The 24,412-nt window shown below is 50.2% G+C and overlaps 1 protein-coding gene across 1 annotated transcript in view; it reads left to right on the top strand.

Moving 5' to 3' along the window:
- Positions 1-24,412, top strand: part of TSPAN11 (tetraspanin 11) — a 54,181-nt gene that overhangs the window by 5,725 nt on the left and 24,044 nt on the right. The window contains exon 2 of the mRNA XM_008143739.3: positions 16,034-16,128. Within this exon, the coding sequence (XP_008141961.2) occupies positions 16,034-16,128 (95 nt within the window). The remainder of the gene's footprint in view (positions 1-16,033; positions 16,129-24,412) is intronic.

The following is a 24,412-nucleotide window of genomic DNA, read 5'->3' as shown; positions in this document are numbered from 1 at the left end:
CCAGGATTCTGCTGCACTTCAAGTGTGAGAACAGTACTCCGAGGCTTGGCCTTTCAAACCTAAACCTGCTCATTGCCAGCAAACTCACAGATGGGCTGGTGGAGAAAGCAGGCGCAAAGGGGAAAGTTGGCGAGGGGACCAGAGGCCTGGCACCTTCACTGTTATTTTACACTCAGCCGAGGCCCTGGGAGCTGAAATGAGCTGCAGGACTCAGGTCTAGAATAGCACCACCACCAACAGTCATGAACTCTTCTCTAATAAGAGTTACCAATAATAAAAATTTTAGCTTTCGACTCTTCATTACTACATATATGTTTATCTTTAGTGTGTTAATTTATAGAAGGTAACTATTGCTAAACACAGGGGTTTAAGTACAACTTCTGAACTAGCCTGACATAATGTAAGTAAACATCATACGTGCCTGGGAAGTAGGAAAGCTGTGCTGCTGACCTTCACCTCATAACTGATGGGTGAATTCTGTTCTCCAACCATCGACCCCCTCACCCCAAGAAGAACAGATTCCCACAGGGTACTTTGCCCCAATTGCCTGCCCTCTAGTAACATAGCATGTGCAGCATTTATAAGAATGTAAGAGGATTTAAGACCTACTGATGGCCTACTATGTGCTGGACATTTTGTGAGGTTTTAACATACATTATCTCCTATAATAATCACAACCCTATGAAATCAGTGCTATTATCCCCATTTTACAGTTGTGGATGTTGAGGCACAGAGAGGTTAAAGACCTTCCCCAGATCCCACAGCTAACAAACAGCAGAGCTGAGATTCAAACCCAAGGAGATTTGGCCTCAAAACTGGTGGGGGTGGAGGTGGGGAAGCTTCCTCATGATCAGTTCAATAAAGCTAAACTGGTTGACCTTGTGAACCTGTAAAGCAATGACCCCCAGCTCTCCCACAGCTTGCCCAGTGTCCTGTGTGTCCTTGGCAGGGTGTGAGCCACACCATCCAAAGGCTGGGTTGCTGTGCACCATCTTAGAACGAATTCAAGGACCAGAGGCACCAGAGGCATGCGGCAGCCAGAGGTAAAGATTCCCTCTGAGTTGCCAAGAACAGTTCCTACCCGAAGAGCTGCCTGGGCCTTTAAATTCATCCCTTCTCATTTTGGAAATTAGCAGCCAAAGTGGTATATAAATATTACACATTATCATCACCATCAGCAATAACAAGGCCTCCTTTTAGAGCTCTTTACATCTCCAAAGCTCCATAAACTCATTAGCTCCCGATGTCCTCATGTTGTTGGCCTTGGTTACAACCAGAGGCAGTGGGAGCTCTGAGATCATGACTGCCAGCAGCACTGTGAGTCTGCAGTCCCCCCAAACCCAGGAGGTGGGAGCTGGGGCCAGAGATAAGTGTTTGAGTCACAGCTCTTCTCAGCCTTGCTCCGTGAGAGCAGAGAAATGACATTCACCCTCTGGGTCTCTCCAGCCAACATATGGGAGTGGACTGATTCCAAATGTTCCGTCTGTTTCTTTAAATCCTGGAACATATAGACGGCTTCCCAAAGAAACAATGGGTAGTGATGTTCATGCTGATGATGTAATTAGTACATGGTTAGGGAGCCACTGTGGGCAGCATCTGCAATGTCCTGATGCCAAGACTGTTTCTGTAATGTCCTCCCTCTATAACTCATGGAACTGAAGTTGTTCCTTGTTTAGAAATAATTAAGGTAATAGTGCGGGGTTATTGGTTAGTTGCCATGTGAGTACGTTATTTCCTTGCCCAGAAGGTCAAGTATCTTTAAAAATACAATTATCTGTGTGTTTGGCTCTGCAGCAGGGAGAAGATGCTAATACTTTCCAAGGGGGTTTCTAAGTCCCCAGAGGATGTGTTTTCACAAACCTGAGAAGAAGAAACACGGTTTATTTATCTTAGCAGCTTCCAAACTCTGTTCAATAAATTGCATCCCCTCCTGGACTTAAGACCTAACAGATTTACATCCAAGTCCCAAAGTGAAAATTGGGATTTAAATTCAGATGCATGAGTGTCCTCTCCCTCACGCTCACACACACATGCACAGGACTGTAGTCCGTGTGCTGAGGTAGGAAGCAAGCTGAACCAGGGGTCGGCACACCCAGACACCTGGCTTCCAGTCCCGCTCTGCCTCTGAGCCTGAGCCCACAACATGGCCCTTCTCTTGGGAATTGATGGTCTGGGCCCGGTCTGTACCAGCCAAAAAGGAGCCTGAACCTTTTCATGGGGCGTTTAAACCCCTGTGGGCATCTGCGAAAACCCATGGAGCCCCAGCACATAAATGGTAACATTTTTCATACTTTTTCAGGGGCCCTAAGCTTTAAGCCTCTCAGAGGGAATGGTCCTTTAGGCTCACTGCTAAGGTGTCCTGCTCCAGACACAAGACAGGGACTATTTTGAAAGCAAATGAGAAATTGTACACATTTTTTCATTTCCTGCTGCCTGGAAGGAGTGGCCGTGCCTTTCTGATTCCCAGCAAGCAGGTTGTGAATGTGCTTAAGCACAAAGTAATGTGCACTCTAATGAAGGCTCCTGCAGGCCGGGGCGGGGGGGGGGGGGGGGGGGGGGGCCTCCCACAGAAGCACAGCTCCTCCCGCCTGGCTGGTGCCTGCCCTCATCCCCCATGGAGCCTGCTGCTGCTGGTGGGCTGGGCACGCAGGCTGCGTGGTCAACCAGCACTACTGGCCTTCGGGGTCACTCTGTGGGAGTCCTTGCCCTCTTGTTAGATGACTCACCCAAAGTCACACAGCTGGTAAGGGTGACAGTTTTTCCCTCATATATGTTCACTCCCAGCTCACTCTGACTCCTCCTCTTCCTCCCCCCGCCCTCCTTGCAGGATGGTGGCAGGAGAAAAGTCCCCCCCTCCCCCTCCCCAGCCTGCACTCAGGATTGTGCATCAGCCATCCTATAAGGACCTCTTCCCCGAAGCTCATGGGTGTCCTCTCTGCTCCAGCAGCACCATTTCCCAGGCAGCTCCCAGAAACTGCTGCATCCAGCAGACAGTTGCTATAGCTGTGGACCTGGGGAGGGGCTGCTCTGAGGAGCTTGTACTCAGCTGGGATCCCGCCCTGGGAGTGGGGGCAGTGTGGTTGGGCTCCTGCATCTGAGCACCTGGGTCCCCTGGGTCAAGTTCATGGTGAGTCCTTATTGAGCCTGAGAGCTGGGATCATTGTTGATCTGGGGCCTGGAGTGCCTCCCACAACCTCTGGACTGCTTTAAGGAGCCTTCCCTTCTCACATGTACACACCAGTGACCACACACCCTGGCCCCTCAGAACAGATGACCCTTGGGCCCCAGCCCCGGCCTGAGTCCTGAATCCAGGCTTGTGGGACAGGGGTGGGCCTGGGCCCAGAGTGTCTCCTGCATCTGCCTGGCTCACTGGGGGACTGTGGTGTTTGGAGCTTTTCCCTCCACTCTCAGGGTCATGGGCACCCAGCCTCTCGGCCTTCTATAATTCCTGCAAGGCACTAGCATGCCGTTGTTGGCTGACCACCCCGGGGGGGGGGCGCGGGGGCGCGCCGTAGCAGAGTGGCAGGGAAGACCTGCTTCCACCCTAACTGCACCGGAGAGGGCTGGAGCAGAACCGCCTGGACAGGGTGCCCCTGACTGGCCTCCTCCGCAGGGCCTGTGTGCAGTCAGCAGCCTTTTGCCTTGGTGTGGTCACGTGGACTCAGACCCTGAGGTCCGGTGCAGCTTCCAAAGACACAGCCCAGTTTCCCTGGCTGAGCACGGGGTCTGGAAAGCTGTTGTCCACAGTGTGGGTCGAACATGCTAGGAGCTGCCTTGGGAGGAAGGTGGAAGCTGGGACCAGACCACATGCCCCCGTGTTCCCTGGCCCTGGCCGAGGGCACAGAGCAGGCTCAGCTGTGCCAGAACTCCCTGGACAGAGGTGGTTCTCATCGTAACTGGGAGCTGGGCACTGACCAGAGAAGCCTGATGCAATGACAGAACCTGGCAGGCAGCCCAGCCTCCTGCACTGGCCTGGCAGCAGCCAAACTGGACATGTTCCTAGGAGGCAGACGGGCACCAGGAACCGGGGCAGGACGGTCTGCCAGGCAATCTGAAGCCGGGGAGGCTCCTCTGGAGCAGCACAGGGAGTGGCTGTGGGTGGACTTGCATTCCAGACAGGCTGCGTGTCCTTGAATAAGTTTCCTTATCTGTGACGGGATCCTAAGAGTACCCACCTCTTACTTATGGTCAGAACTACTATAATAATTCTATCATTATTATTTTAATTATTCTCATCATTGGTGCAAATAACCAGTGAGCTAAAGCCTGGAGAGGACAGAAATAGCAAACCACGTGTCAGCGTGCAGGGGCTGCCATTCCTGGTCAGTGGGAGGGACACGGCTCTGCCCACTTGCCCAGGGCAGATGCCATGTTCAAAAAAATGAGTCGGTCCTTGGCTGGGTAGCTCAGTTGATTAGAGCAGTGGTCGGCAAACTCATTAGTCAACAGAGCCAAATATCAACAGTGCAACGATTGAAATTTCTTTTGGGAGCCAAATTTTTTAAACTTAAACTTCTTCTAACGCCACTTCTTCAAAATAGACTCGCCCAGGCCGTGGTATTTTGTGGAAGAGCCACACTCAAGGAGCCAAAGAGCCGCATGTGGCTCGCGAGCCGCAGTTTGCCGACCACGGGGTTAGAGCATCGTCCCAATATGCCAAGGTTGCAGGTTCAATACCGAGTCAGGGCACATACAAGAAATAACCAATGAATGCATAAATAAGTTGAACAACAAATCTCTCCCCCCCTCTTGTCCCTCTCCCCCATCCCTCTCTCAAGTCAATAAACATATCCTCATGTGAGCATCAAAAAATATATGTGAAAGAATATACTGGTAGAATATCGCTTTCTCATTGTGTCGATAAATAAACGGAGGCTCAGAGAGGGGCAGTGACTTGCCCAAGGTGCTGGCAAGTAGAGAGGGAAATCCTGAATCAGACCCCCTGGCCCCTGGGCCTCCGCCTGTCCCACGGTCTGCCTGCCGATGCACCCCGTCTGTTGGTGGGCTCCCTCAGCATCACTTTGGCAATTCCTCTCCTTGGGAACATGGAAGGGAAGACGGCCCTCAGTGCTCTTCCCTCACCTGGGTCCCAGGGTGAGGACCAAGCAGCTCCCACCTGGACAGGGCCTTGTGCACGTGTCTCCACGTGGGTGATGAAAAGAGCAGGTCTTCCTCGGTGGAAATGATAGATCCATTCATTCAAGAAGATGGGGGAAATTATCATACAGCTCCATCTCTGAGTGTGGGGAAAATTATAGACTGTATTCTTCTCTACAATTATGCTGGTTTTAGCGGGAGCAGTTAAGTATATTAGGCAATGCATTCTTTTTTAAAGATGTTTTTGAGACCCAGTTGGTCAAAATGAAAACCCCATGCTCTTAGCTGCTTGTTAGGCGGCCATGTGCCCAACTACAACTTCCTTATAACGGAGAAAGGGAAGAACAACTTTGGTAAATCACTAGCAGTCTCAGCTATACCTTATGAGTCAAACTTAAGTTTTAATGCACCTCCCATCCTCTAGAAAAATGGGGAGGATATCTACCTACAGATCTCAGTTAAGGCTTATATATTTAAAATAATCCACCGGCTTTTTTATCAAGTGTACAGGCCCCAAATGTCTGCCCACCCTCACTGGGTTTGGGCAGCCCAACCTGTGAACACCCTCCTTACCTGCTCATCACTGCATATTGTGCTGCCAAGTCCCTGCTTGGCAACTTCCAAAAAAAGCCAGAGTTTCACCCAGCCAACCCCATCAGAAGAAAGGCACCCAGGCCCGGTAGGGAGGATAGGTGGTAAGGCTTCTGGTTTACTGGAAATGAGGGAGAGAGAAGGAAAACAGCTAGTTAAGTTAGCAACTGTGCACACCTCTGTAGACTATGCCCTGCACAATTCTGGGCGCAGCTGTGCACAATTCCAAGGGCAGCCAATCCCATCAGAGTGTACAGCGCCCCCTGGAGTTGAGTGATGTGACAACACCATCTTTGGCTCATCCCCACCTGCCACCTCTCTGCTGAACCTGAACACCTGGGCTCTGGGACCTTCCTGCTGCTGCTGCTCCTCGCCTTGCAGATCCTGAGCTCAGCCTGAACGGGCCACCACTGCAGCCTCCATCCTTGTTTGAGAGGTTTCTCAGGAGCAGTCAGCGCTCTAAGAACCTCCCCTGGGCAGCGAAATCAACTCTAGATGGAAATGACTTGTCTCCTCAAATCCTGGTAAAAGACAGACCGGCGAGGCGTTGACTAGGACACTGCGACACCAGGGCTTCATCCCTGGGTCTGCCAGAGGAGCTCAGACTCCTCAAGTATAAAATAGAGGGGAAAGCACCTGCCTCACTGAGTCACTGAGGCACTAAATGAGAGACCTGGCCCGATGAGGCATCACCTCTGCTGACCCTGCACGGTGATGGGGTGTCCACCTGCCAGCCAGAGTCTGAGAGAGGCTCTGGGGCCAGAGATGGATTCTCAGGACCCTAACACACCTTGTCTCCGTGACTAGGAAGTCAAATGTTTCTGGAACAGAGGCAGAATGACCTGCCTCCCTTGGATCCGGCGTTTGTTTATTCAATTAGCTATTTCCAGATCCAGCGCGCACACACACGCCGTCTCTCACAGCTCTGCAGCCCGTCATGCTGAGCATCTGCAGGAGGAGGGGGAGGAGGCCACTGTGTGTCTCAGCGCTGAGATCCGCTGTGGTGGCTCCTGGCTTTCTCGGCCTCTGCTGGGAGCCATCTTTAAGGGCTGGAGCAAAGGTGGGCAAAGAGGATGTGGGGCTTGGAGAAGGGGCAGATGCATGTTCATTGTCAATGCCTGTCGAAGCTGCCCCCCCCCCCGGGTGGTTTCTTCAGAAGTCTGACTCTAGGAAGCACCTGACTGTCCTCTTCCCATTTGTGCCTCATTGTTTATTTCCACAAGGATTTTCTAGTTTGGTGTACCAGGGACAGGGGTCTGTGTTTCTCACCTGAGGCCGGAATTGAAAGACGAAGAAAATGGGTGAGCGAGGCCGAGAAAGCTCTGGGAGAAAACGATAAGCGGATCTTCCTGGGCTGCCTGTACAAGGCTTCCTGGAGGCCCCGCTGGTGGCATTGCTGGTGCCCCTGCCAAACCGCCCACACAGAACCGTCCTCCGCCTTCCCTAAGTTCAGGCTGCAGAAGTGATACGTTCGGCTTGTCTCCTTTTGATCACCTTTAACTTAGGTGTCCCGGGGACAACTCTTAAAGAGGCAGGTGCTTTTCACATGGCTCGTTAGTGCACGTGATCATCAGTTCATTCTTTCACTCAACATCTGACACCCATGCACCCGAAGCTGTGGTGGATGTCCACTTTTCAGAACGGAGCTCATGTTTTAGCAAGTAATATAGTTAAGGCAAATGCTTTAGGCTTAATGAATGGGGGTATTGGTGACCCTCTGTGTAAGAGCAGGAAGTGGGTTGCAGAAACCTACAGCGTATAGAGGGGAGGTGGGGCAGAAAGATTCAGAGGCTGAGGAATACTGAATATCGTGACAAGCAGTATAACATAGTGGTGAAGAGCCAGGATGGGACATCCAAACCAGGATACTTTTTAAGTGAAAAGGGTCACCACAATAATCATGCCAAGACAGTAGGTTTAAGTTGGGACTGTCCTGGAGAAACTGGCAGTTGGGGCCAAACTGGAACACATGGTCCCCCGCAGAGAGTCCACTTTGAAACCAGACTGCCTGACTCTGAATCCTGCCTGGCTTACTGACAGCGTGGCCTCAGCAAACTCTATAAACTGTCTCCCTTTCCTCATCTGTAGCGTGGGGGTGGTGGCCATGCCTGTTCATGGGTTATGGTAAGGATTGAAGGAGTAATAATACTTACAAAGTGCTTAGAACCGTATATATCTGACACAAGGCACATGATCAATAAGTATTAGCCATTGTTATTCCTAGGCACATGATAATGTACACAGAGCCTTAGATGATGCAGAAGTTGTCAGAAATTACCATGCCAGCTCTAAGTCCTAAAAGGGAGCCATGTCTTTACCCAACCCAGCAAGGGAGGTAGAGTTATTCCAGTTTTGTAGATGAGAGAAACTGAGGCCCAGAGTCACAGAGCAAGTTAGAAGCAGAAAAGGGACCAGGACCCAGGTCTCTGGGTGCAAGCCCAGTCCTCCTTAAGTCAAAGTGGGGGGAAGGAGTAGGTAAGGCTGACATTTAACATCGTCTGGCTTAATGACCACCTTAGCCCAACTTTGATGGCAGAGGCCCTCAGATGCAGCCGCAGGGAGTCCCACCTACCCAGCCAAGGGTTCCCAGGCTGCAGCCCTGCCGTTGAGCACCTCCTCCCAGCCCCACCGCTCCTTTTGCAGTGCCTTGCTGTGTTGAGATGAGGTGCTTAATGTTCACTATAACTCTTGCCTTTAACCTCTTTTTAAATCTATTTTTCTTCAGTAGGAATATATGTTTTAGTAGCATGATTAATAAAACTGGAGAATAAACATTCTTTTCAATTTACATGACATAGTCACTAGAAGAAACTATTTTCTGAGGCATAAAGCAAGTCTCAACAAATTTCAAATGACTGAAATCATATAGAGCATATTCTTCAGCAATAGTAGAATCAAGCCAGAAATCAGCAAGAAAAAGACAACTGAAACATTTCCAAAATGTTTGAAAATTAAGCAATTCACACATAATCTTAGATTAAAAAAAATAAATTGGAATAGGAATTAGAAAATACTTTGAAATAAATAGTGAAAATACAACAAAACAAAATGTTTAGAAAGCAGCCAAAGCAGTATTCAGAGGGAAATATATAACCTTAAAATACATATATTAACTTTGAAAGAGATCATCAAGCTGTACACTTAAAATTTCTATACTTTACTGTGTGTTTATTAAATTTTGAAAGGTTAGAAAATCAGGAAATCATCTGATTTAAATCACACTAAAATACAAATGAGCGATAACATTCAGTTATGTCTACCTTTCAAGAAAGATTTATTTAACTAAAGTGATTTTTGTCACATTTTCAAGCAAAATGCCATTAAAAACTGGAAAATTCCAGGTAGTCAATGCATGAGAGTTTAGAAGCCTTTCAAATATACCTTGAGCCAACCTACCAAAAAATTACATTTTGGAGGATACTTTAGGTGAAATAAAGCCTAGAAAGTAAGATGATGATGAATGAAAAAGAGAAAGTAGATTAGGAAAAATAATAGTTCAAATATATTTTCATAGGTTCAGACTTAAACATGGTGAGTAGAAACCCAGGGAGCTCTTTTCTGGTGTCTCCTGCACTGTTTCCAGAATGACCTTAGAAAACATCCCCTTCAACTCTCAGTTGCTTTTCAAATTTATTTCTCTACAATTTTATAGAAAATACTAGAGGCCCGGTGCATGAAATTCATACACTGGGGGGGGGGGGGGTTGTCCCTCAGCCCAACCTGCACTCTCTCCAATCTGGGACCCCTCGGGGGATGTCTGACTGTCAGCAGTTGGACATCCCTCTCACAATCCGGGACTGCTGGCTCCCAACCGCTTGCCTGCCTGCCAGCCTGATCACCCCCTAACCACTCCCCTACCATCCTTATCAATGCCTAACTGCTCCCCTGCTGGCATGGTTGCCCCCAACTGCCCTCCCCTGCCAGCCTGATCACCCCCAACTGCCCTCCCCTGATGGCCCGGTCGCCCCCAACTGTCCTCCCCTGCTGGCCTGGTCACCCCTAACTGCCCTCCCCTGCTGGCCATCTTGTGGCAGCCATCTTTGACCACATGGGGGTGGCCATCTTGTGTGATGGCATGAGGGTCAATTTGCATATCCCCTCTTTATTATCCTATCTAATAATAGAGTAATATGCAAATTAGGCATCACTCCGCGACAAAAATGGCGGCCCCCATACCCACAAGATGGTGGTGCCCAGTCCCCTAAGCCCCGCTGCTGGAGTGTCTGGCCTGTCCCACCAGCAAACAGAGCATTGAGAGCAGGGCATGGTTGCTTCCTTAGTGCTGCGGCAGCGGGAAGCCACCAGGCCCTGCACACACAGAGCCGGCGGAGGAGCAGGGCATGGAGTCTTCCCGATGGTCGCCACAGCGATCGGGAAGACGCCAGGCCCTGCACACACAGAGCTGGCGGAGGAGCAGGGCATGGCATCTTCCCAATGGTCGCTGAGGCGATCGGGAAGACTCCAGTGCCAGCAGAGCAGGGCATGGTGGCTTCCTGATCTTGGCAGCTGGGAAGCCGCCAGGCCCTGCAAAGCCGGGCATGGCAGCTTCCTTAGTGGGGCAGTGGCAGGGAAGTCCCCAGACATGGCAGACAGAGCCCAGACAGCAGGGCTTGGGGGCTTCCTTAGTGGGCAGTGGCGGTGGGAACACCCCCAGGCCCTGCAGACAGAGCCTGGACAGCAGGGCATGGGGGCTTCCTTAGTGTGTCCGTGTCTGGGAAGCCCCCAGGCCTGGCAGAGAGAGCACACTGCAGGGCATTGGGGCTTCCTTCACATGGCACATGGCGGCAGCAGGCAGAGAGCGACAGCAGGGCATGGGGGCTTCATCTCTATGGCTGCAGGGAAACCTCCAGGCCCCACAGAGAGCAGAGAACCATGAGGAGTGGGCCTAAGCCATCAGTAGGACATCCCCTGAGAGCTCCTGGATTGTAGAGGGTGCAGGTTGGGCTGAGGGACCCCCATGCACGAATTTCGTGCACCAGGCCTCTAGTATAGGATAATTCTCTATAGGTTCTCATGATTTTGAAGTTCATCTTAATACTAACCTTAATTGAATAGTATTAATATTTGTATCCTTCTCTTTCAAAACGACTTTCCTGTTTGAACCAACCGACTTTGTTAAAGTAAGGTCTTGATTTTTTGCATCTGGATTCTTCATAGTCACCTGAGGATAGGATCTCCTGTGGTGGCCATCTAAGTGGAGTCTACTAGCAGGAGGTGGGATTAGGTGCAGAGGCCTTGAGATTGTGTCCCCAGCTCTCAGATACATGGCCTCTGACTTGTGTATTCTATAGGGTTACCTACATGTTGCCCTTCATTCTTAAGGAGTTGGTTGTAATAATCTCTTAAGGAGTTGGTTGTAATAATCCCTTCACCCTTGTGTGACACTGAAGCTGTAAAATTGCATTGCACACAGTTCTTACAAATTCTCCATCCCATTTTATCCTCACAGCCACCCTACAAGGGATACAAAGCTGGACCATCATCAGCTCCTTTATACAGAGGAGGAAGCTAGGGCCTGAGAGGTCACGCGACTTGCCCAGGGTCACACTGCTGTAGGTGACAACTGGTATTCACACCCAGATCTTCTAACCTGCTGCCTAGTGATGTTTTGTTTGTTCACTGATTCTTGTCATAACACTGGGGAGTCCTCATTTCATGGTTCAAACTGCAATTTAAAACAAAGGACCCAGGATGAACAGCGAAGGGTGATACCCATCGACAGGCAGAACCCCCTAAGACTTTAAACATGTATAAATGCAGAGAATAAGGAGAAGCCAAACCACTTGTGTAAGGTTATGAGGGAGCCCTGACTGATCCAGATAATGCATGTGGGCACTCCCAAATGAAGTGAAAAATAGAGTCATGTACTTAGGAAAATATATCTCAGAGCATAAAGACTGGAAGTCTTAGTTCTAGAATTTTAATTCAAGTTCTTCCTACAGTCTCAGCCACATGATGCTGTAGTTAGCAATCAAACCCTAAGTTTGGTTTAAAAAAGTTAAGTATTAAATTAATTAATGGATATAGCTCAGTGTCTAGTTACACTTAATAAATCGTTGTTGTTGTTGTTGTTATTATTATTATTAATACATTAGCCAATCAAAATCTTGTTGGTGGTTATAGTGACAGGAGACCAGGCCCCTGCCTTGCCCTAATGGGCAGTGTGACTCCCCCGTGGGCCCCGCCCCTGGACTCAGCTCCCTCAGTTCTCCAAGGGGCCGAGCTAGAGATCCTTTGGCTCCTTCCAACTATCCCAATCGGAGGATCTGAGGAAACTCCACTTTTGTGACTGTTTCCGATGGACTATCCCCCACCAGGAATGGGCCAGAAGAGTGGAAATTAAATAAGAGGAAAATCAGGACAAAGAAGGACGAGGCTGTCTGCATGGGGACGGAACCACACCTTGCAGGACTGCAACCAGGTTCCATTAAAAGCGAAAATTAAGTTACACATTAAACCACTTAGGCTTGTTTCCTTTCCAGCTGTTTTTGACCATCATTCAGCAGGGCCTCTTACTGAATGATGGTTTCCAGAGGTGGAAACTGGCACTTCTTTAACTGAAGCGGTGGGGCTGGGGTGGGGCATGGTTTTGCTTTTGTTTTAGAATCACTAAGCTCCCCAGGAGCCTACCCTGCCCCACCACTGCCTGGTAAGGGGTGGTCTCCGCTTAGGGAATGGAGAGTCAGGGCACCCTCAACCTGAACTACACATGGCCAACAAGATTGCCCTGGATGCCCAACCTGATTTTTCAGTCTTTCTGCAACCCAGGCCTCTGGGCCCAGCGATACTTCCAGACCTTTTCTCACACTGTTCCCTCTGCCTGAGCATCCCTCCCTCCTTTTCTGCCTGTCCTCAAGGATCAGATTAAATGCCCCTCTCTGCCCCTCCACCCCATCCCAACCCGGCAGAATTAATGCCACTTCCGCTGTGTTACCACATTGCTATGAGCTCCTTAAGGATGAACTCCAGTCTTCTAAGCACAGCTCCTGGCACAAGCTGGGGCCTCAAAGCATGCTTGTTGAATGAGTAAAGGATGAGACTGGCCCACATGCCAACAGTGCTTTGTATTCATGTGCAATGTATACAGTCAGTTCCCAAGCACTCCCCGCCTGCCCCACCCACCCCCCAACTTGGGCCACCCATCACCATGAAAGGACTCAGCCTGCTCTGCTCACCAACACATCTGGCCAGCCAGCTGGGCTCTTTCTGCATGTCCCTCCTCCTCTCCGCACTGTGAGACTCATTCAGTTCACTTGGGGTTGGGCAGTAAAAGAGACGCTAATGCCCAAGTCCCATAGCCCATGACTCTACATGTCCGGCCCTGATGAAAGTCCCTCAGATCCATCACTTCACCATGAAGGCATCTGCAGTTGCTTTTCTGAGATGGCCTATGGTGTGGCTCCCGACTGCCGTTCCCAGCCCTCAGCCTGCTGGCTGTCCTGAATCCCAGCTTTGTTCAGCAGTCAGAGCCTTGGCCTGAGGGGCCGGCGCCCTGAGGCTGCCTTACCAGGCTGTGTGGGAAATCTTTGGCATTTCATCGGGAACTGTCCTAAATGTGATGCTCCACCCCTACCCCAGGCAGTTATGTCTGCTAACTGCAGAGGATAATTACATGCGGGGTCCTGGATAGCAGAAGCAGAAGGGGCTTTGAAGAACACTGGTTCAGAGTGTGGTCCCCAGGCCCCCGCATCAGCAGCCTTTGGGAGTAGGCTGACCAACCACCCAGTGTGCCCAAGATTACGCAGGCTTAACGTTGAAGGTCTCTTACTCAGAGAAATCCCTCCATCCTGGGCAAATCAGACCCTGCCTAGGAATGAATTCCCAGGCTCCCACCCCAAGCCTAGAATCTGAAACCCTGAGGCTGGGGCTGAGTGATCTGTGTTTTAACAAGCGCTCCAGATAATTTTTTTTTTCACACCTTAAAAATGTTATTTATATAAAAAATACTCATTTGTTTTTAAAAGCATTAACGAGAGAAAGAGAAACAGAAGAGGCGTGGAGTAGCAGGCGTGCCCCTTAGCAGTGTCCGGGGGAAGGTGTGATTCTTGGTTTTCTGGAATTCAATGGTGTGTTTATAAATGAAAAAAGACCCCCAGAGCCCATGGTTGTTCTGGTACCCACACCCCACCAAGAAAAAGGGCACCAGCAGAAGAGCAGAGAGGACCAGAAAAGCCACGAGTGCGGCCACTGGGGCATTAAGTACCTTGGCCCAGGTCACACCTCGGGGAAAGGACAAGGCCAGCTTTCAGACCCCAGCATCGGGCTCCACGCTGGCACTGACACTTCTGTGGGGCCTCTGCCACCCAGCACAGGGCCCCGCATGCCGTGGGGCGCAGTGGGGAAAGAGCGCTGAACAACAGGGATAGGAAACTGCTACCAACCATTAGCCTGTGACTTCAGGGAGGTCATTTAAAAATGTATGTCTTAACTCAGACGTGTTTACTTCTCATTCCTTCTGCAGAAGGCTGAAGTAAAGTCAGCCCGGCGGTTTCCCCTCACCCTGACACTCTGTGGTTCTGTCTTCTCTACCACTAATGGCTGGGATTGTACCATTAGAAATGTGTTTCTTTGTGTTACATCTTGTCTGAACTCCTTTTTAAAAAATACAATTTTCCTTTAGCGGGTCCTGACCCCTTGGCTTGCAGGTCTAGAGAATGTTCCGTGGCATGAGTCCAGCGGGCCCTGGTTGGGAAGGGAGGGGCAGGCGAATGGAGGGGAGAATGCAAAGGGGAGAGGCTGGGCCCCAAACAGGCACTTTACTAATGGCCCCAGCGGCCCAGAGGGGCTCGGTCAGGCCTCCGCAGAAGGACCTTGTAATAGCTCCCGTTGCAGTCGCCTGGCTGACCCCATCTATCACCATTTTTTAAAACTTTTTTATAGGCTTCTTTTTTCTCCTTTTGTGTTTTTTTCCACCAGCCTGCGTCTCAGACTAAATTAGAGAAAAATGGGTTTTGTCTTTTTTTAACAAGAAGACTAAGAGTCTTAAATTACCTCTTCAAGGTCTGCAAATAGAAAGGCCAAATAAGACAGCCACCTTTACGTTTCTCCCTTCCTCTCTCGCTGTCCCAGGAGCCCTGGAGCTTGAAATAAAAGGCAGAGCACTGGCTCAGGAGGAAGTGATCTGGGCTTAGCCAGCACCAGCCAAGGAGAAGGAGCGGGGTGGTGGCAAGGAGGGCCCGATGGAGGTGGGGAATGAGGGAAAAGAGATGGGAATGGGCCAAACCCATGCCTGTTGGTTCTAGAATAAGAGAGGTTCCCTAAAGGAAGATGGTTTCTTAAGGGGCACTTCTCTGTGAGTGTGAGCGTGGGTGTGCAGGTGCTGGGGACAGGGCCCTGAGGAGAAGAGGAAACCACTCAGGCGGTGGTTCACACTTACTGAGAAGCCAACGGGATTCCCGGGCACAATGAATCTTCTCCACCTTTGTCACCAGTTGACGCCACAGCTTCCAGAGAGTCCATCAGTGGGCATCAGGGCAAGGAGAGGAAGCATTGTTCTGGGGCAAAGACTAGGAATTTTAGTGCTGGAGTCCTGGGTTCTGATCCCTGCTACGTGTAATAATAATAGCTAACAGATATGCTAAACTCCTCTCATAGATTATCCCACTTAATCTTCAAAACAACCCTGCAATGTAGGTATCATTACTATCCCCATTTACAGATGAGGACACCACGGGACAGGACTTATCCAAAGTCTCACACACTTTATGGCACACCCAGGTGTGATCTCAGGGAGCCAGACTCCAGAGCCCTTGTACTCTTCCTGCCAAACCACTAAGCCTGCCCACCTGCTTCCTCATTTAGAAAGTCGAGGTGCAGGGAATGATGGGGTGCACTGGGCAGTTGTCAAAGTCCTTTCCAGCACAGATGCTGTGATTTGGGGCTCATGCTTCACCCATGCATGCAGAGATCCTACTCAAATGATGCAGAGTGCAGGATTCTGATGCAAAGCAGGTATAGGGTGTGTGTGTGTGTGTGTGTGTGTGTGTGTGTGTGTGTGTGTGTGTGTAAGACAAGTAAGCTTGTGTCTTGCAAACCTGATGAGACAGGGGAGAGAATAAGAACACAACAAGGCCAGTACAAAGTCTTTAGGAAGACTCATAGATTAGACCTGTGTCAAAAGGATAAAAGCAAAATCTTGACAATTCTGCCCAACTCATCTCCATGTGTCAGTAGCCTTTGCATTTCCCTGCTTTTGCTCCGGGTTTAACACCCATAGCCTCAGACTCCCCTGACCAGACAGGCTAGTCAGCCCTCTGAGGGGCACCTTGCCAAGGAGCTCTGGCTCTGGGAAGGACAAGATGGTTCCCTGTGAACCCCCAGCCCAGCACGTGTGTCTTCTTTGCAGGCCCAGCTACCATGGCCCATTACAAGGCTGAGCAGGATGACTGGCTGGTCGTCTACCTGAAGTATTTGCTCTTTGTCTTCAACTTCTTCTTCTGGGTAAGTGAATTCTGCACACACATACCCCTGCTGGCACCAAATGACTTAAGCTACCTTTTCTGCGTGTGAGTCACCACTCTGGGGTTGATTTCCTCCAAATCAAAGACCACCCATGGGCACATTCTGCCTGCTTGAAACCAAACTTGTACATTTGCTACTGAGGAGGAAGAAAGAATCCGGTCTGCACGTTGGCATGGAGTCTGTACCACATGCCATCTGAATAAAGGAAGCATAAACATAACAATGAGCTTTGTGTTCCTGCTGGCTGTACAAAGGGTCCAGCTCTTTCTTCCCTGCTAACTTGCACCAGTGCCTTGTGGGAAATGTGACTGCCTGAAATAATTGCCTGTTTTCCATCGAAGCCCATTTGCCTTCCGTGGCTCACAGTCTCGGGCCTGAGCAGAGAAACAGAAGTCCTGGGGGCCGGCGGCTGCCTCTGTGTGAGATGGGAATGGTCTCTATAGCGACTCCCCTCAGGAAACCCACCAGTGAGGTCTTCTAGGAGGGGAGTCTGTCCACTTGAAGCAATTACCAGGATAATCAGAAGCAGAGTACTGTTAGTTCCCAAAAATAGCCAGGCATGGAATAGATACATGTTGTGTTACAATCTCACTACATTTGTAGAGGCAGCGTACTCAGAGTGCAGGCTTTGCCATCAGATGGACCTAGGCTCCACTGTTACTAATGGTGTGGCCTTAGGCACGCCACTTACGTAGGCTGAGTCTCCCCCGCTACAAAACAGGGATCATTTCTAACCTTTTAGAGTTTGTCAAAACCAAGACAACAATTCCAAAATGGAGTCGCTTACGCTAAGCTCCACATCACCAAACTGAGACTTAATTACAGTTTTGGTCCTCCCAGAAATGGAATCTTAAACCAGTCTACCAGAAATCACCTGATCAGCACTAGTTAAATAATCTTCCTGATGGACCCCTGCCATCCCCTCAAAGAAAGTGACCTTGAAACGACTAACCTGCTTTTTTGTCTGGTATAACTTCCTTGTTCTGGCTCCCTTCTGCCTATAGAAGTCTTTCATTTTATGGACTTGGAGCTCCTTTCTATCTGCTGCCTGATTTGAATTGATTTTTGCTCAAATAAACTCAAAAAGTTTAATATGCCTCAGTTTATCTTGTAATAGTTCATTTAGCAGATACCCTGAAATGGTATATATTAAGTGCTTAGCTCAGTCTCTGCACATAGAAGGCATTTGATAAACTCAATGTTTCAGATGTATTAGGTGTAGAAGGCCTGAAAACTCTACCAAATCAACCTGCCGATGGGAGAGAGCTGAGATGCCTGCTCACATGGGAAGGGGTACACCCCCTTGACAAAGTCCTAGAAAATCTCAGAAATGCAAAGGCAGAGATGGGATATGTCTGCATTTTTAGGTTCTTTCATTAAGATTACTAAAATAGTTAAGATTGGGAAGGATCACTGGTTTAGGATTGGTGGATACAGCAAGGGAAGGGTTCTGAAGAGTCTTGGAGAGTAGACAGTCATTTGATGCTCTTAAAAAGTCAAACAACTTGATCTTTGTTTAAATGGTTTATTTTGAAAAGTTCCTGAAATAAACAGTAAACTTATTTTATTTGCAACTTGTATCTTCTTAGGCAAGTGTTTCCTGGAATAGTGAAGTTGTGTTGATGAATACAGTGGAATAATAGAGCCATGTTGATGTGATCAGTAAGCTGTGTGGGTGCAGATAGGTTCAATTCTCAGAGAAAAATCCAACAGGGTATTTAGGATTCTCAATGAATGAGAATTATTTTTAAAGAACAAGTACGTTTTTCCTGATCATAAAAGTCTTATGTATCCTGTACAAATAATCTCTAAAATACTGAAAAGTATAAATAAGAAAATTAAAATTGTCCATATCTTACTATATTAGGTTGCTAGGGCTTTCATAATGAAGCACCATAGGCCAGGTGGCTCTAAACAACAGAAATTTACACTCTCACAGCTCTGAAGGCCAGAAGTCCAAAATCAATATGTCAGCAGGGCTGTGCTCCCTCCGTGACACTGGGTAGAATGTCTCCCTGCCTCTTCCTGGCTTCTGGTGGCGGCTGGCCATCCTTGGTGTTCTTTGGTATTCCTTGACTTGCAGCTACATCACTCTTCTAATCTCTGCTCTGTTCTTACATGTTGTTCCTGTGTCTTTGTCTTCACATGGCATTTTCTTCTTCATTAGGACCACCTAATGACTTCATCATAATTCTGCCAACTTTCTATTTCCAAATAAGATCACATTCATAGACAGTAGGGTTAGGACTTCAATAAATTTGGGGGGGACACAATTCAACCCATAATACTCACCATCACAGGAATGACCATTGTTGACATTCCCTCTAGACTTTGTCCTGATGAGGACAAGAGGTGGTGGGTAACCTGCACGGTGCGAGTCACAGTGGGGATAGAAAGACCTAAAGAGAGTCAAGGGACAATGACAAGATGAGGTCATTAATGGGATGGGGTTAAGAGGAGAGAGGTGTTTAGAAAATGGGTTATATTATAGATGTTTATAGCTCTTGGGTTGATAGTGGAGCTCTTCCTTGCAATGGAGACCAAATGGCAGGTCAGATGTAGGCTTGGTGAGTTTGAGTTTCCACGAGACATCTGAGCAGAGATGCTCATTGGGCAGTTAGCTCATGACTCTGGATCTCAGATGGGAATCATCCCCACCCAGACAGTGGTTGCAGCCATGGAAATAAGTGAGCAGCCCCTGGGAGAGCATGGATTCTGAGAAGACAGCAGAGGTAAGAGTGAGACGTGGAGCATCCCAACTAAGTGGGGTGAGTCTAGGGTTGGCAATGATCCCCATTTGCCCTGAACTGAGGGGCTCCCAGCTGTAGGACTTATGGCGCTAAAACCAGGAGAGCCCATGCAAGCCAGAACTAGAGGAGCTGGAGGAGGAGCAGTCTGGGAGGTGAGAAGAAAACCAGGAGAAAGAGCGTCATAGAAGCTGGAGATCATGGAGGGGTCAAGTGTGTTAAAGGCAAGGGACACATCAAGCGTTTTAAGACCTAGAAAGTAGTTAATGGGTTTGGCCACACAGAGTTCATTGGTGGCTGTGGTGAGAGCATTCTCAGGAGAGTGGTGAGAACACTCTCAGGCGGAGGTCGAAGAGGTGGACACTCGGTGTAGACAACACCACTGGGCACGAGGAGAAGGGAGGACTGTAGCTTAAGGGGCTCAAGGCCTGTGGTGAAGTGCTCAGCCAAAATATCTGTAGAAGGGCCCTGACCTTGCCCGTCCTGCCTGTGCTGGGTCCCTGTAGGCGGGAACAGGCAGTAAGCGCAGTGACCATCCTCAGAGTCCCTTCCAGCCAGAGGGACTCAGAGTCTGCCTGTTGGTGTTTGCACTCCTTTGGGACTGGTGAGAAGGGCGTGTGGGTGGAGCGCAAGCAGATGGGTAGCAGGCATGTTTCCTGGGCAGCTACCAGTGAGGGCAGCTTCCCCCATCAGCTCTCCCTGCTTCGAGTCAAAAATACCCCTGCCTGGGGCCTGGGTGGACGTGGACCAGCTTCCCAGGGACTCATTCAGCCAAGTTTCATCTTCCTTCTGGGGGATGGTCAGTTTCTGAACGTCCAGGCCTCAGTCTCCCGTCCTGGGTTCCTGGCATCTGTGCCCTGGACCTGCTGTGATCTTCTCAGAAGTAGATATGGGCAGACTGCTGGCCCATCTCTCCCACAACAACACCACATTCTGCAGCGCACAAAGCCCCTGGGGCTTTACAAGAATTCCCCAGGATGGGCCTTGTCCATGAGGACCCTGCATCCCTCCCACAGGAGAAGGCTCCCTCCCAGAGTCCAGCTGCTGGTCCTCCCCACTGAGCCCCTCTAAGACACCTAGCAATGCTAGCTTCTACATCAGTGGGTGCTGCCCTAGCCCCGCGCGCTTCCCACCCTTCCGCCTTCTTCATATCATCGTCATGCACCTCAACAGGGAGGTCACAGATAGTGCCCCTCCACTGTTCCAGCGCCCTGCCCATCACCGCCTCCGCACAGATGCATAAGGGAGCCTGACAGCAGAGGCCGTTCTCCTGGCTCCTATGATAGGGGTGAGCCTCCAACTTCCTTTCTCCCCCAGAACAATGTTCATTTGCCGAGTATCACCTTGCCTGTTCTAGGAAAATCCCGCCCTGAGAGGCTAGGAAGCCCTGGGCTTTCTTCGGTGGTTGATGCCCAGCATTTGTGAGGCTCTGCTGGATAAAGACCTCCCGTGGCTGTCTCATGTGATGCTCACATCAACCCTGACAGTCGGGGTCACTGTTGTCCTCATTTCACAGGCAGGGAGCAGGCTCACCCAGTTCGGAACTTGCTCAGGGTACCATAGTGGTGATGAGCAGAGCTAGCGCTGACAGCCAGGTGTTCTGGTCACTAATAATGACAATTTAAAAGTCCACTCTGCCATGTTTACTAAGCGCGTACTAAGTGCCAGCGCTGTTCTAGGCACTGGGAATACATCAGTGGAGAGAGCCCAGCTTTCACGGAGCTCGCTGCTGTAGGCTTCCTCTGTGCTTGTCTTTCCACCTGCATCATCCTATTCAATCCTCCCAGCACCTCCACGCTGTGAACAGCTCTAGTAGAGCCCCATTCTGCAGAGTGGAAAGCACTTTCCCCAAAGTCCCAGAGCTGGACCCCAGCTCTATCTGAACATTGAGTATTAGAAATAAATTCCTTGCTTAAGCCACCCAGTTATGGTGTTTTATTATGGCAACCTGGTAGACTACAAAACATTTGGCAAATCACTTAATCTCAGTGAGCCTCACTTTTTTCATACATTTAATAGGAATGTCAATACCTGTAAGAATCAAAGATTAATATTTAGAAAAGCAATTAGCCCAGTTTCTGGTACATACTTGGTGCTTAACTATTATGTGAAATTGTTATGGTTAGATTAAGGAGCGTGCCTTATCCTACGGCTTTAAGACTTTGGGGAGCATGACCTATGTAAAAGATAATAGAAGCAAAAGAAATGCTTATGTGCTCATGAAACTAACCTTACCCTTACTGTATGCGATGCACTCTGATATTTTCTCTTCTATTTTGTGGTGCTTGTTTTGTTTTAGGGGGTTTGTTTTTTAAGGCAGGTTACAACCCACCACAGTTATTTCATAGCCCTGACCCCCTAGGCCTGTGTGCGTGGCTGCCAGGCTCTGTTGCCTCCAGCTCTAAGTCCTACACTTCCCTGCAGTGTCTTTGGGGGCAAACAGGGATTAGCATTCCAAAGTTTGAGAAACGCAGAGCAGTGGGGTGGTGGGAGCAGTCATCACCTCCACCTGGATGAGGCACAACTCAGGTGCCAAGTCTCCACCAGCTGCCATCGTAGCATAATTTGAAGGTTACAAATAATTTTGCACAACCGAATTGCTCTCACAACCACTCTATAACTACCTTCATTCCCATTTTGTAGATTATAAAACTGCGGCTCGGATGGTTGGCAAAGTTCTATGTCAATTCTGGGTTTTTGACTCAAAGTCTGGTGCTCTTCCCATCTCCATAGACCACCGGCCCATAATCACAGCCTCAGGCCCACTGCTCTGATGCTTGCGTGGAATCCAAAAATGTCCCCAAAGTTCAAGGTTGATGGAGCAATCAAGGACGGTAGGGACATTCAGACATGCAGAGTATAAATAATATAAGCAAGACTTAAGCAGCGTCACAGTGGACACCCATTTCCTGTACCTAAGCTCCACCCCGCCTCTGGAGCCCTACCTCCAACATTCAACCCATGCTTGAGCCCCCACCCTTCACCATCCCCCTATCCCTGACTCCCACCCACTGCCTGGCATTTCGATTAACCCAGTGTTGATCATGGCCATTTCACTGAGCAGTGGGGAGGCTCCTTGGCTGCAGCTCTGCATCAGAAACCGAAAATGCCAACTCTCGTGCCTCATTCATGGCCCTAGACAGAAATGTGACCCAGGCTTGCCTATGTGACTTTTCTTCCCCTCCCATTTCCTACTCAGCTCTGCACAGCTCCCTGCAATGTTGTTCTCTAATTTATTGTTTTAATTAGCTGCTTGGCTGTGTTAACAATCAAAACTTTTCCAACCTCCCAGGAGCTGTGCCAGGCTGTGAGAGAGCCGGGGAAGCGGCGGCTCCCTGGCCTGGAGCGGCTCCTCTGCTCTGAAGTCCTGCCCGGAGCATTGGCAGAGGCCAGGGTGCTTCCTGTGGGGGCTCTGCCTCCAGGAAACCTGTGGGGTCCCTTAAGGGGGACATGGGTCAGGACAGGAAGCAGAGGTGCTGGGGGACTCATTCCTGGCCAGGGGAGTGAGGGGGCTGGAGAGCATCCACACATCCCCCAGGACCCCTAAAGGCCACTGGTAGGAAAGAGCCTCTGCCCACTTCCTACAGAGGCTACGGAGACCTTGTTCCAGCCTCCTCCCATGGAGCAGGGCCCTGCCTGCCTCCCAGCCATGTCATCAGAGAAAGACCAGGTGAGGGCCCGGGCTTGGTGTTTCTGCTGGCTCCTTCCTAAGGTGCTGAAGTCACAAGACCCCCAAGGTGTTCAGGGCATCTCTGCCTCTGGGCTGTCAGGCTGCTGGGGGACAGGCCCATAGTGGAGGAGGACGCACATTTGGTCCGCACAGGCCATTGCAGATGAGACCAGTCCAGGATGAAGCCTGTGGGGACAGCTCTGAGCTGCCCCTGCTGTTCTCAGGGACTCCAGGCCGGGCTTGGCCCAGACACCAGCTGGCTTGCTTCATGCAGAGGAGCTCTGAGTGGGTCAGCAGCCCAGCTGGTAAAGCAGGCGCTGAATCGGACGTTAGGGTTCTGAGTTCCAGTCCCCTCTCTTCCTCTGGCTAGTAATGGCAGCTTGGAGCAGTCGCCCTCTCTCTGGGCCTTGGTTTCTTCATCCAGAATATAAAAGGGGTTAGACGGGATTCTTTTCCTCTGTTCTTCCCTCCTTCCTTCCTCCTCCCATAGGGAGTTACTGGGCATCTCTCTACCACATGTAGCACTGTGCTGGGAGTGCTAAATGAATGAGATTTAACCAAGAGGCTAAAAGGAGAGACAAATACAGCAAATATGCCGTGATGAGTGTAACCATAGAAACCTGCCCCAGGCATGGAGCTGGTAGGGAGGACAGAATGATTCCCTCACTGGGAGCGGGGCCAGCAACGGCACAAGGCAGGTTCAGAACGGGGTTTGAAAGAGGAACAGGCGATCTTGAGCTGTTTCCCAGCTCAGCAAGTCCCAAGAGATCTGCTCTTATTATAAAGGTAGACGATTATGGGGGAGAGGGGAACGTAGTACTGATTTATTTTATCAGGGGCTCTTTAAAGTCAAAGAGCCAAGAAAAGAATGCCTTGCGTGGAAAGCTTATCCTTGAAGATTCAGCGCAAACAGAGCTGGTGCCAAGGCCACGGGAACACGGGGCAGCTGGGAGAAAGGCTCGCCAGGTGCCGGCAGGTGTTGCTCATTAATAAGGTGGAGAGCCGTCCCTAACACGAGCTCACCCACGGTCCCAGGGAAGGGAGTTGGGGGTGGTTGGAGTGTGGTCCCCCACCCTCACCCCCGCCCTGCCAGCGGAGGGCTCAGCATACACCTCAGGGCTGCAGCCCTGGCCTCAGCTGGCTGGACTTGGGAATGAGGAGCGGTTCTTTAGAAGGACTCAGCCAGCCCCAGGGGACTGAACCTTGCTCAGCCCTGGCTCCAGGCCCTTTCCCAGCCCCCACCACTCCCTAACAATGGGACTCACCTTGTGCTTAGTCAGGGTCTTCCCACCCAGTCACCTGCAAGCAGCATGGGGCAGGACAGTGTCAGCGGGCCCCACACCGGCACGGTGCCTGGTCAGAGTAGGTGTGCAGTGGGTGCCTGATGAAAGGGAAAGCAGGGAGCGTTCAGCTGGCATGAAGAACTCGTGGGTGCTGCCAGCCATTCCAAGGGCTTCCTAGTGACCGGAAGAAAAGTCCACTCCTCTCTGAGACTCAGACTCCCCATGAAATTAAAAATTGCCAGAAAGCAAAGAAGAGAATCGATAACGTCGCCCCAGAACTCAGCCTGTAGAGGCAGTGGGGGCTGCACATGGCATTATATCCCTGGCCCTCTGCACAAGTCCCATCCGTGAGTGCACCCCACTGCGGTGGCTCCTGTGTGCCAGGCCCTGTGCGGGGCTGGGGATCCTGAGGGGAGCATGGTGCGGTTCCCTCTCACGCTGAGAGCTACACTGGAGGCTGAGGAACTCCCCAGCCCACGGCCAGAGGCAGGAGAGGAAGGGCAGACGAAAGAGAAAGGTGGGAACTCAAGGAGAGATGAGAGAGCCGAGGCCCAGAGAAGCTG

The sequence above is a fragment of the Eptesicus fuscus genome, chromosome 7 (assembly GCF_027574615.1).
Source record: "Eptesicus fuscus isolate TK198812 chromosome 7, DD_ASM_mEF_20220401, whole genome shotgun sequence".
NCBI lineage: Eukaryota > Metazoa > Chordata > Mammalia > Chiroptera > Vespertilionidae > Eptesicus > Eptesicus fuscus.
The sequence above is the reverse complement of the archived record's forward strand: the minus strand, read 5'-3'. Positions and strand labels throughout refer to the sequence as shown.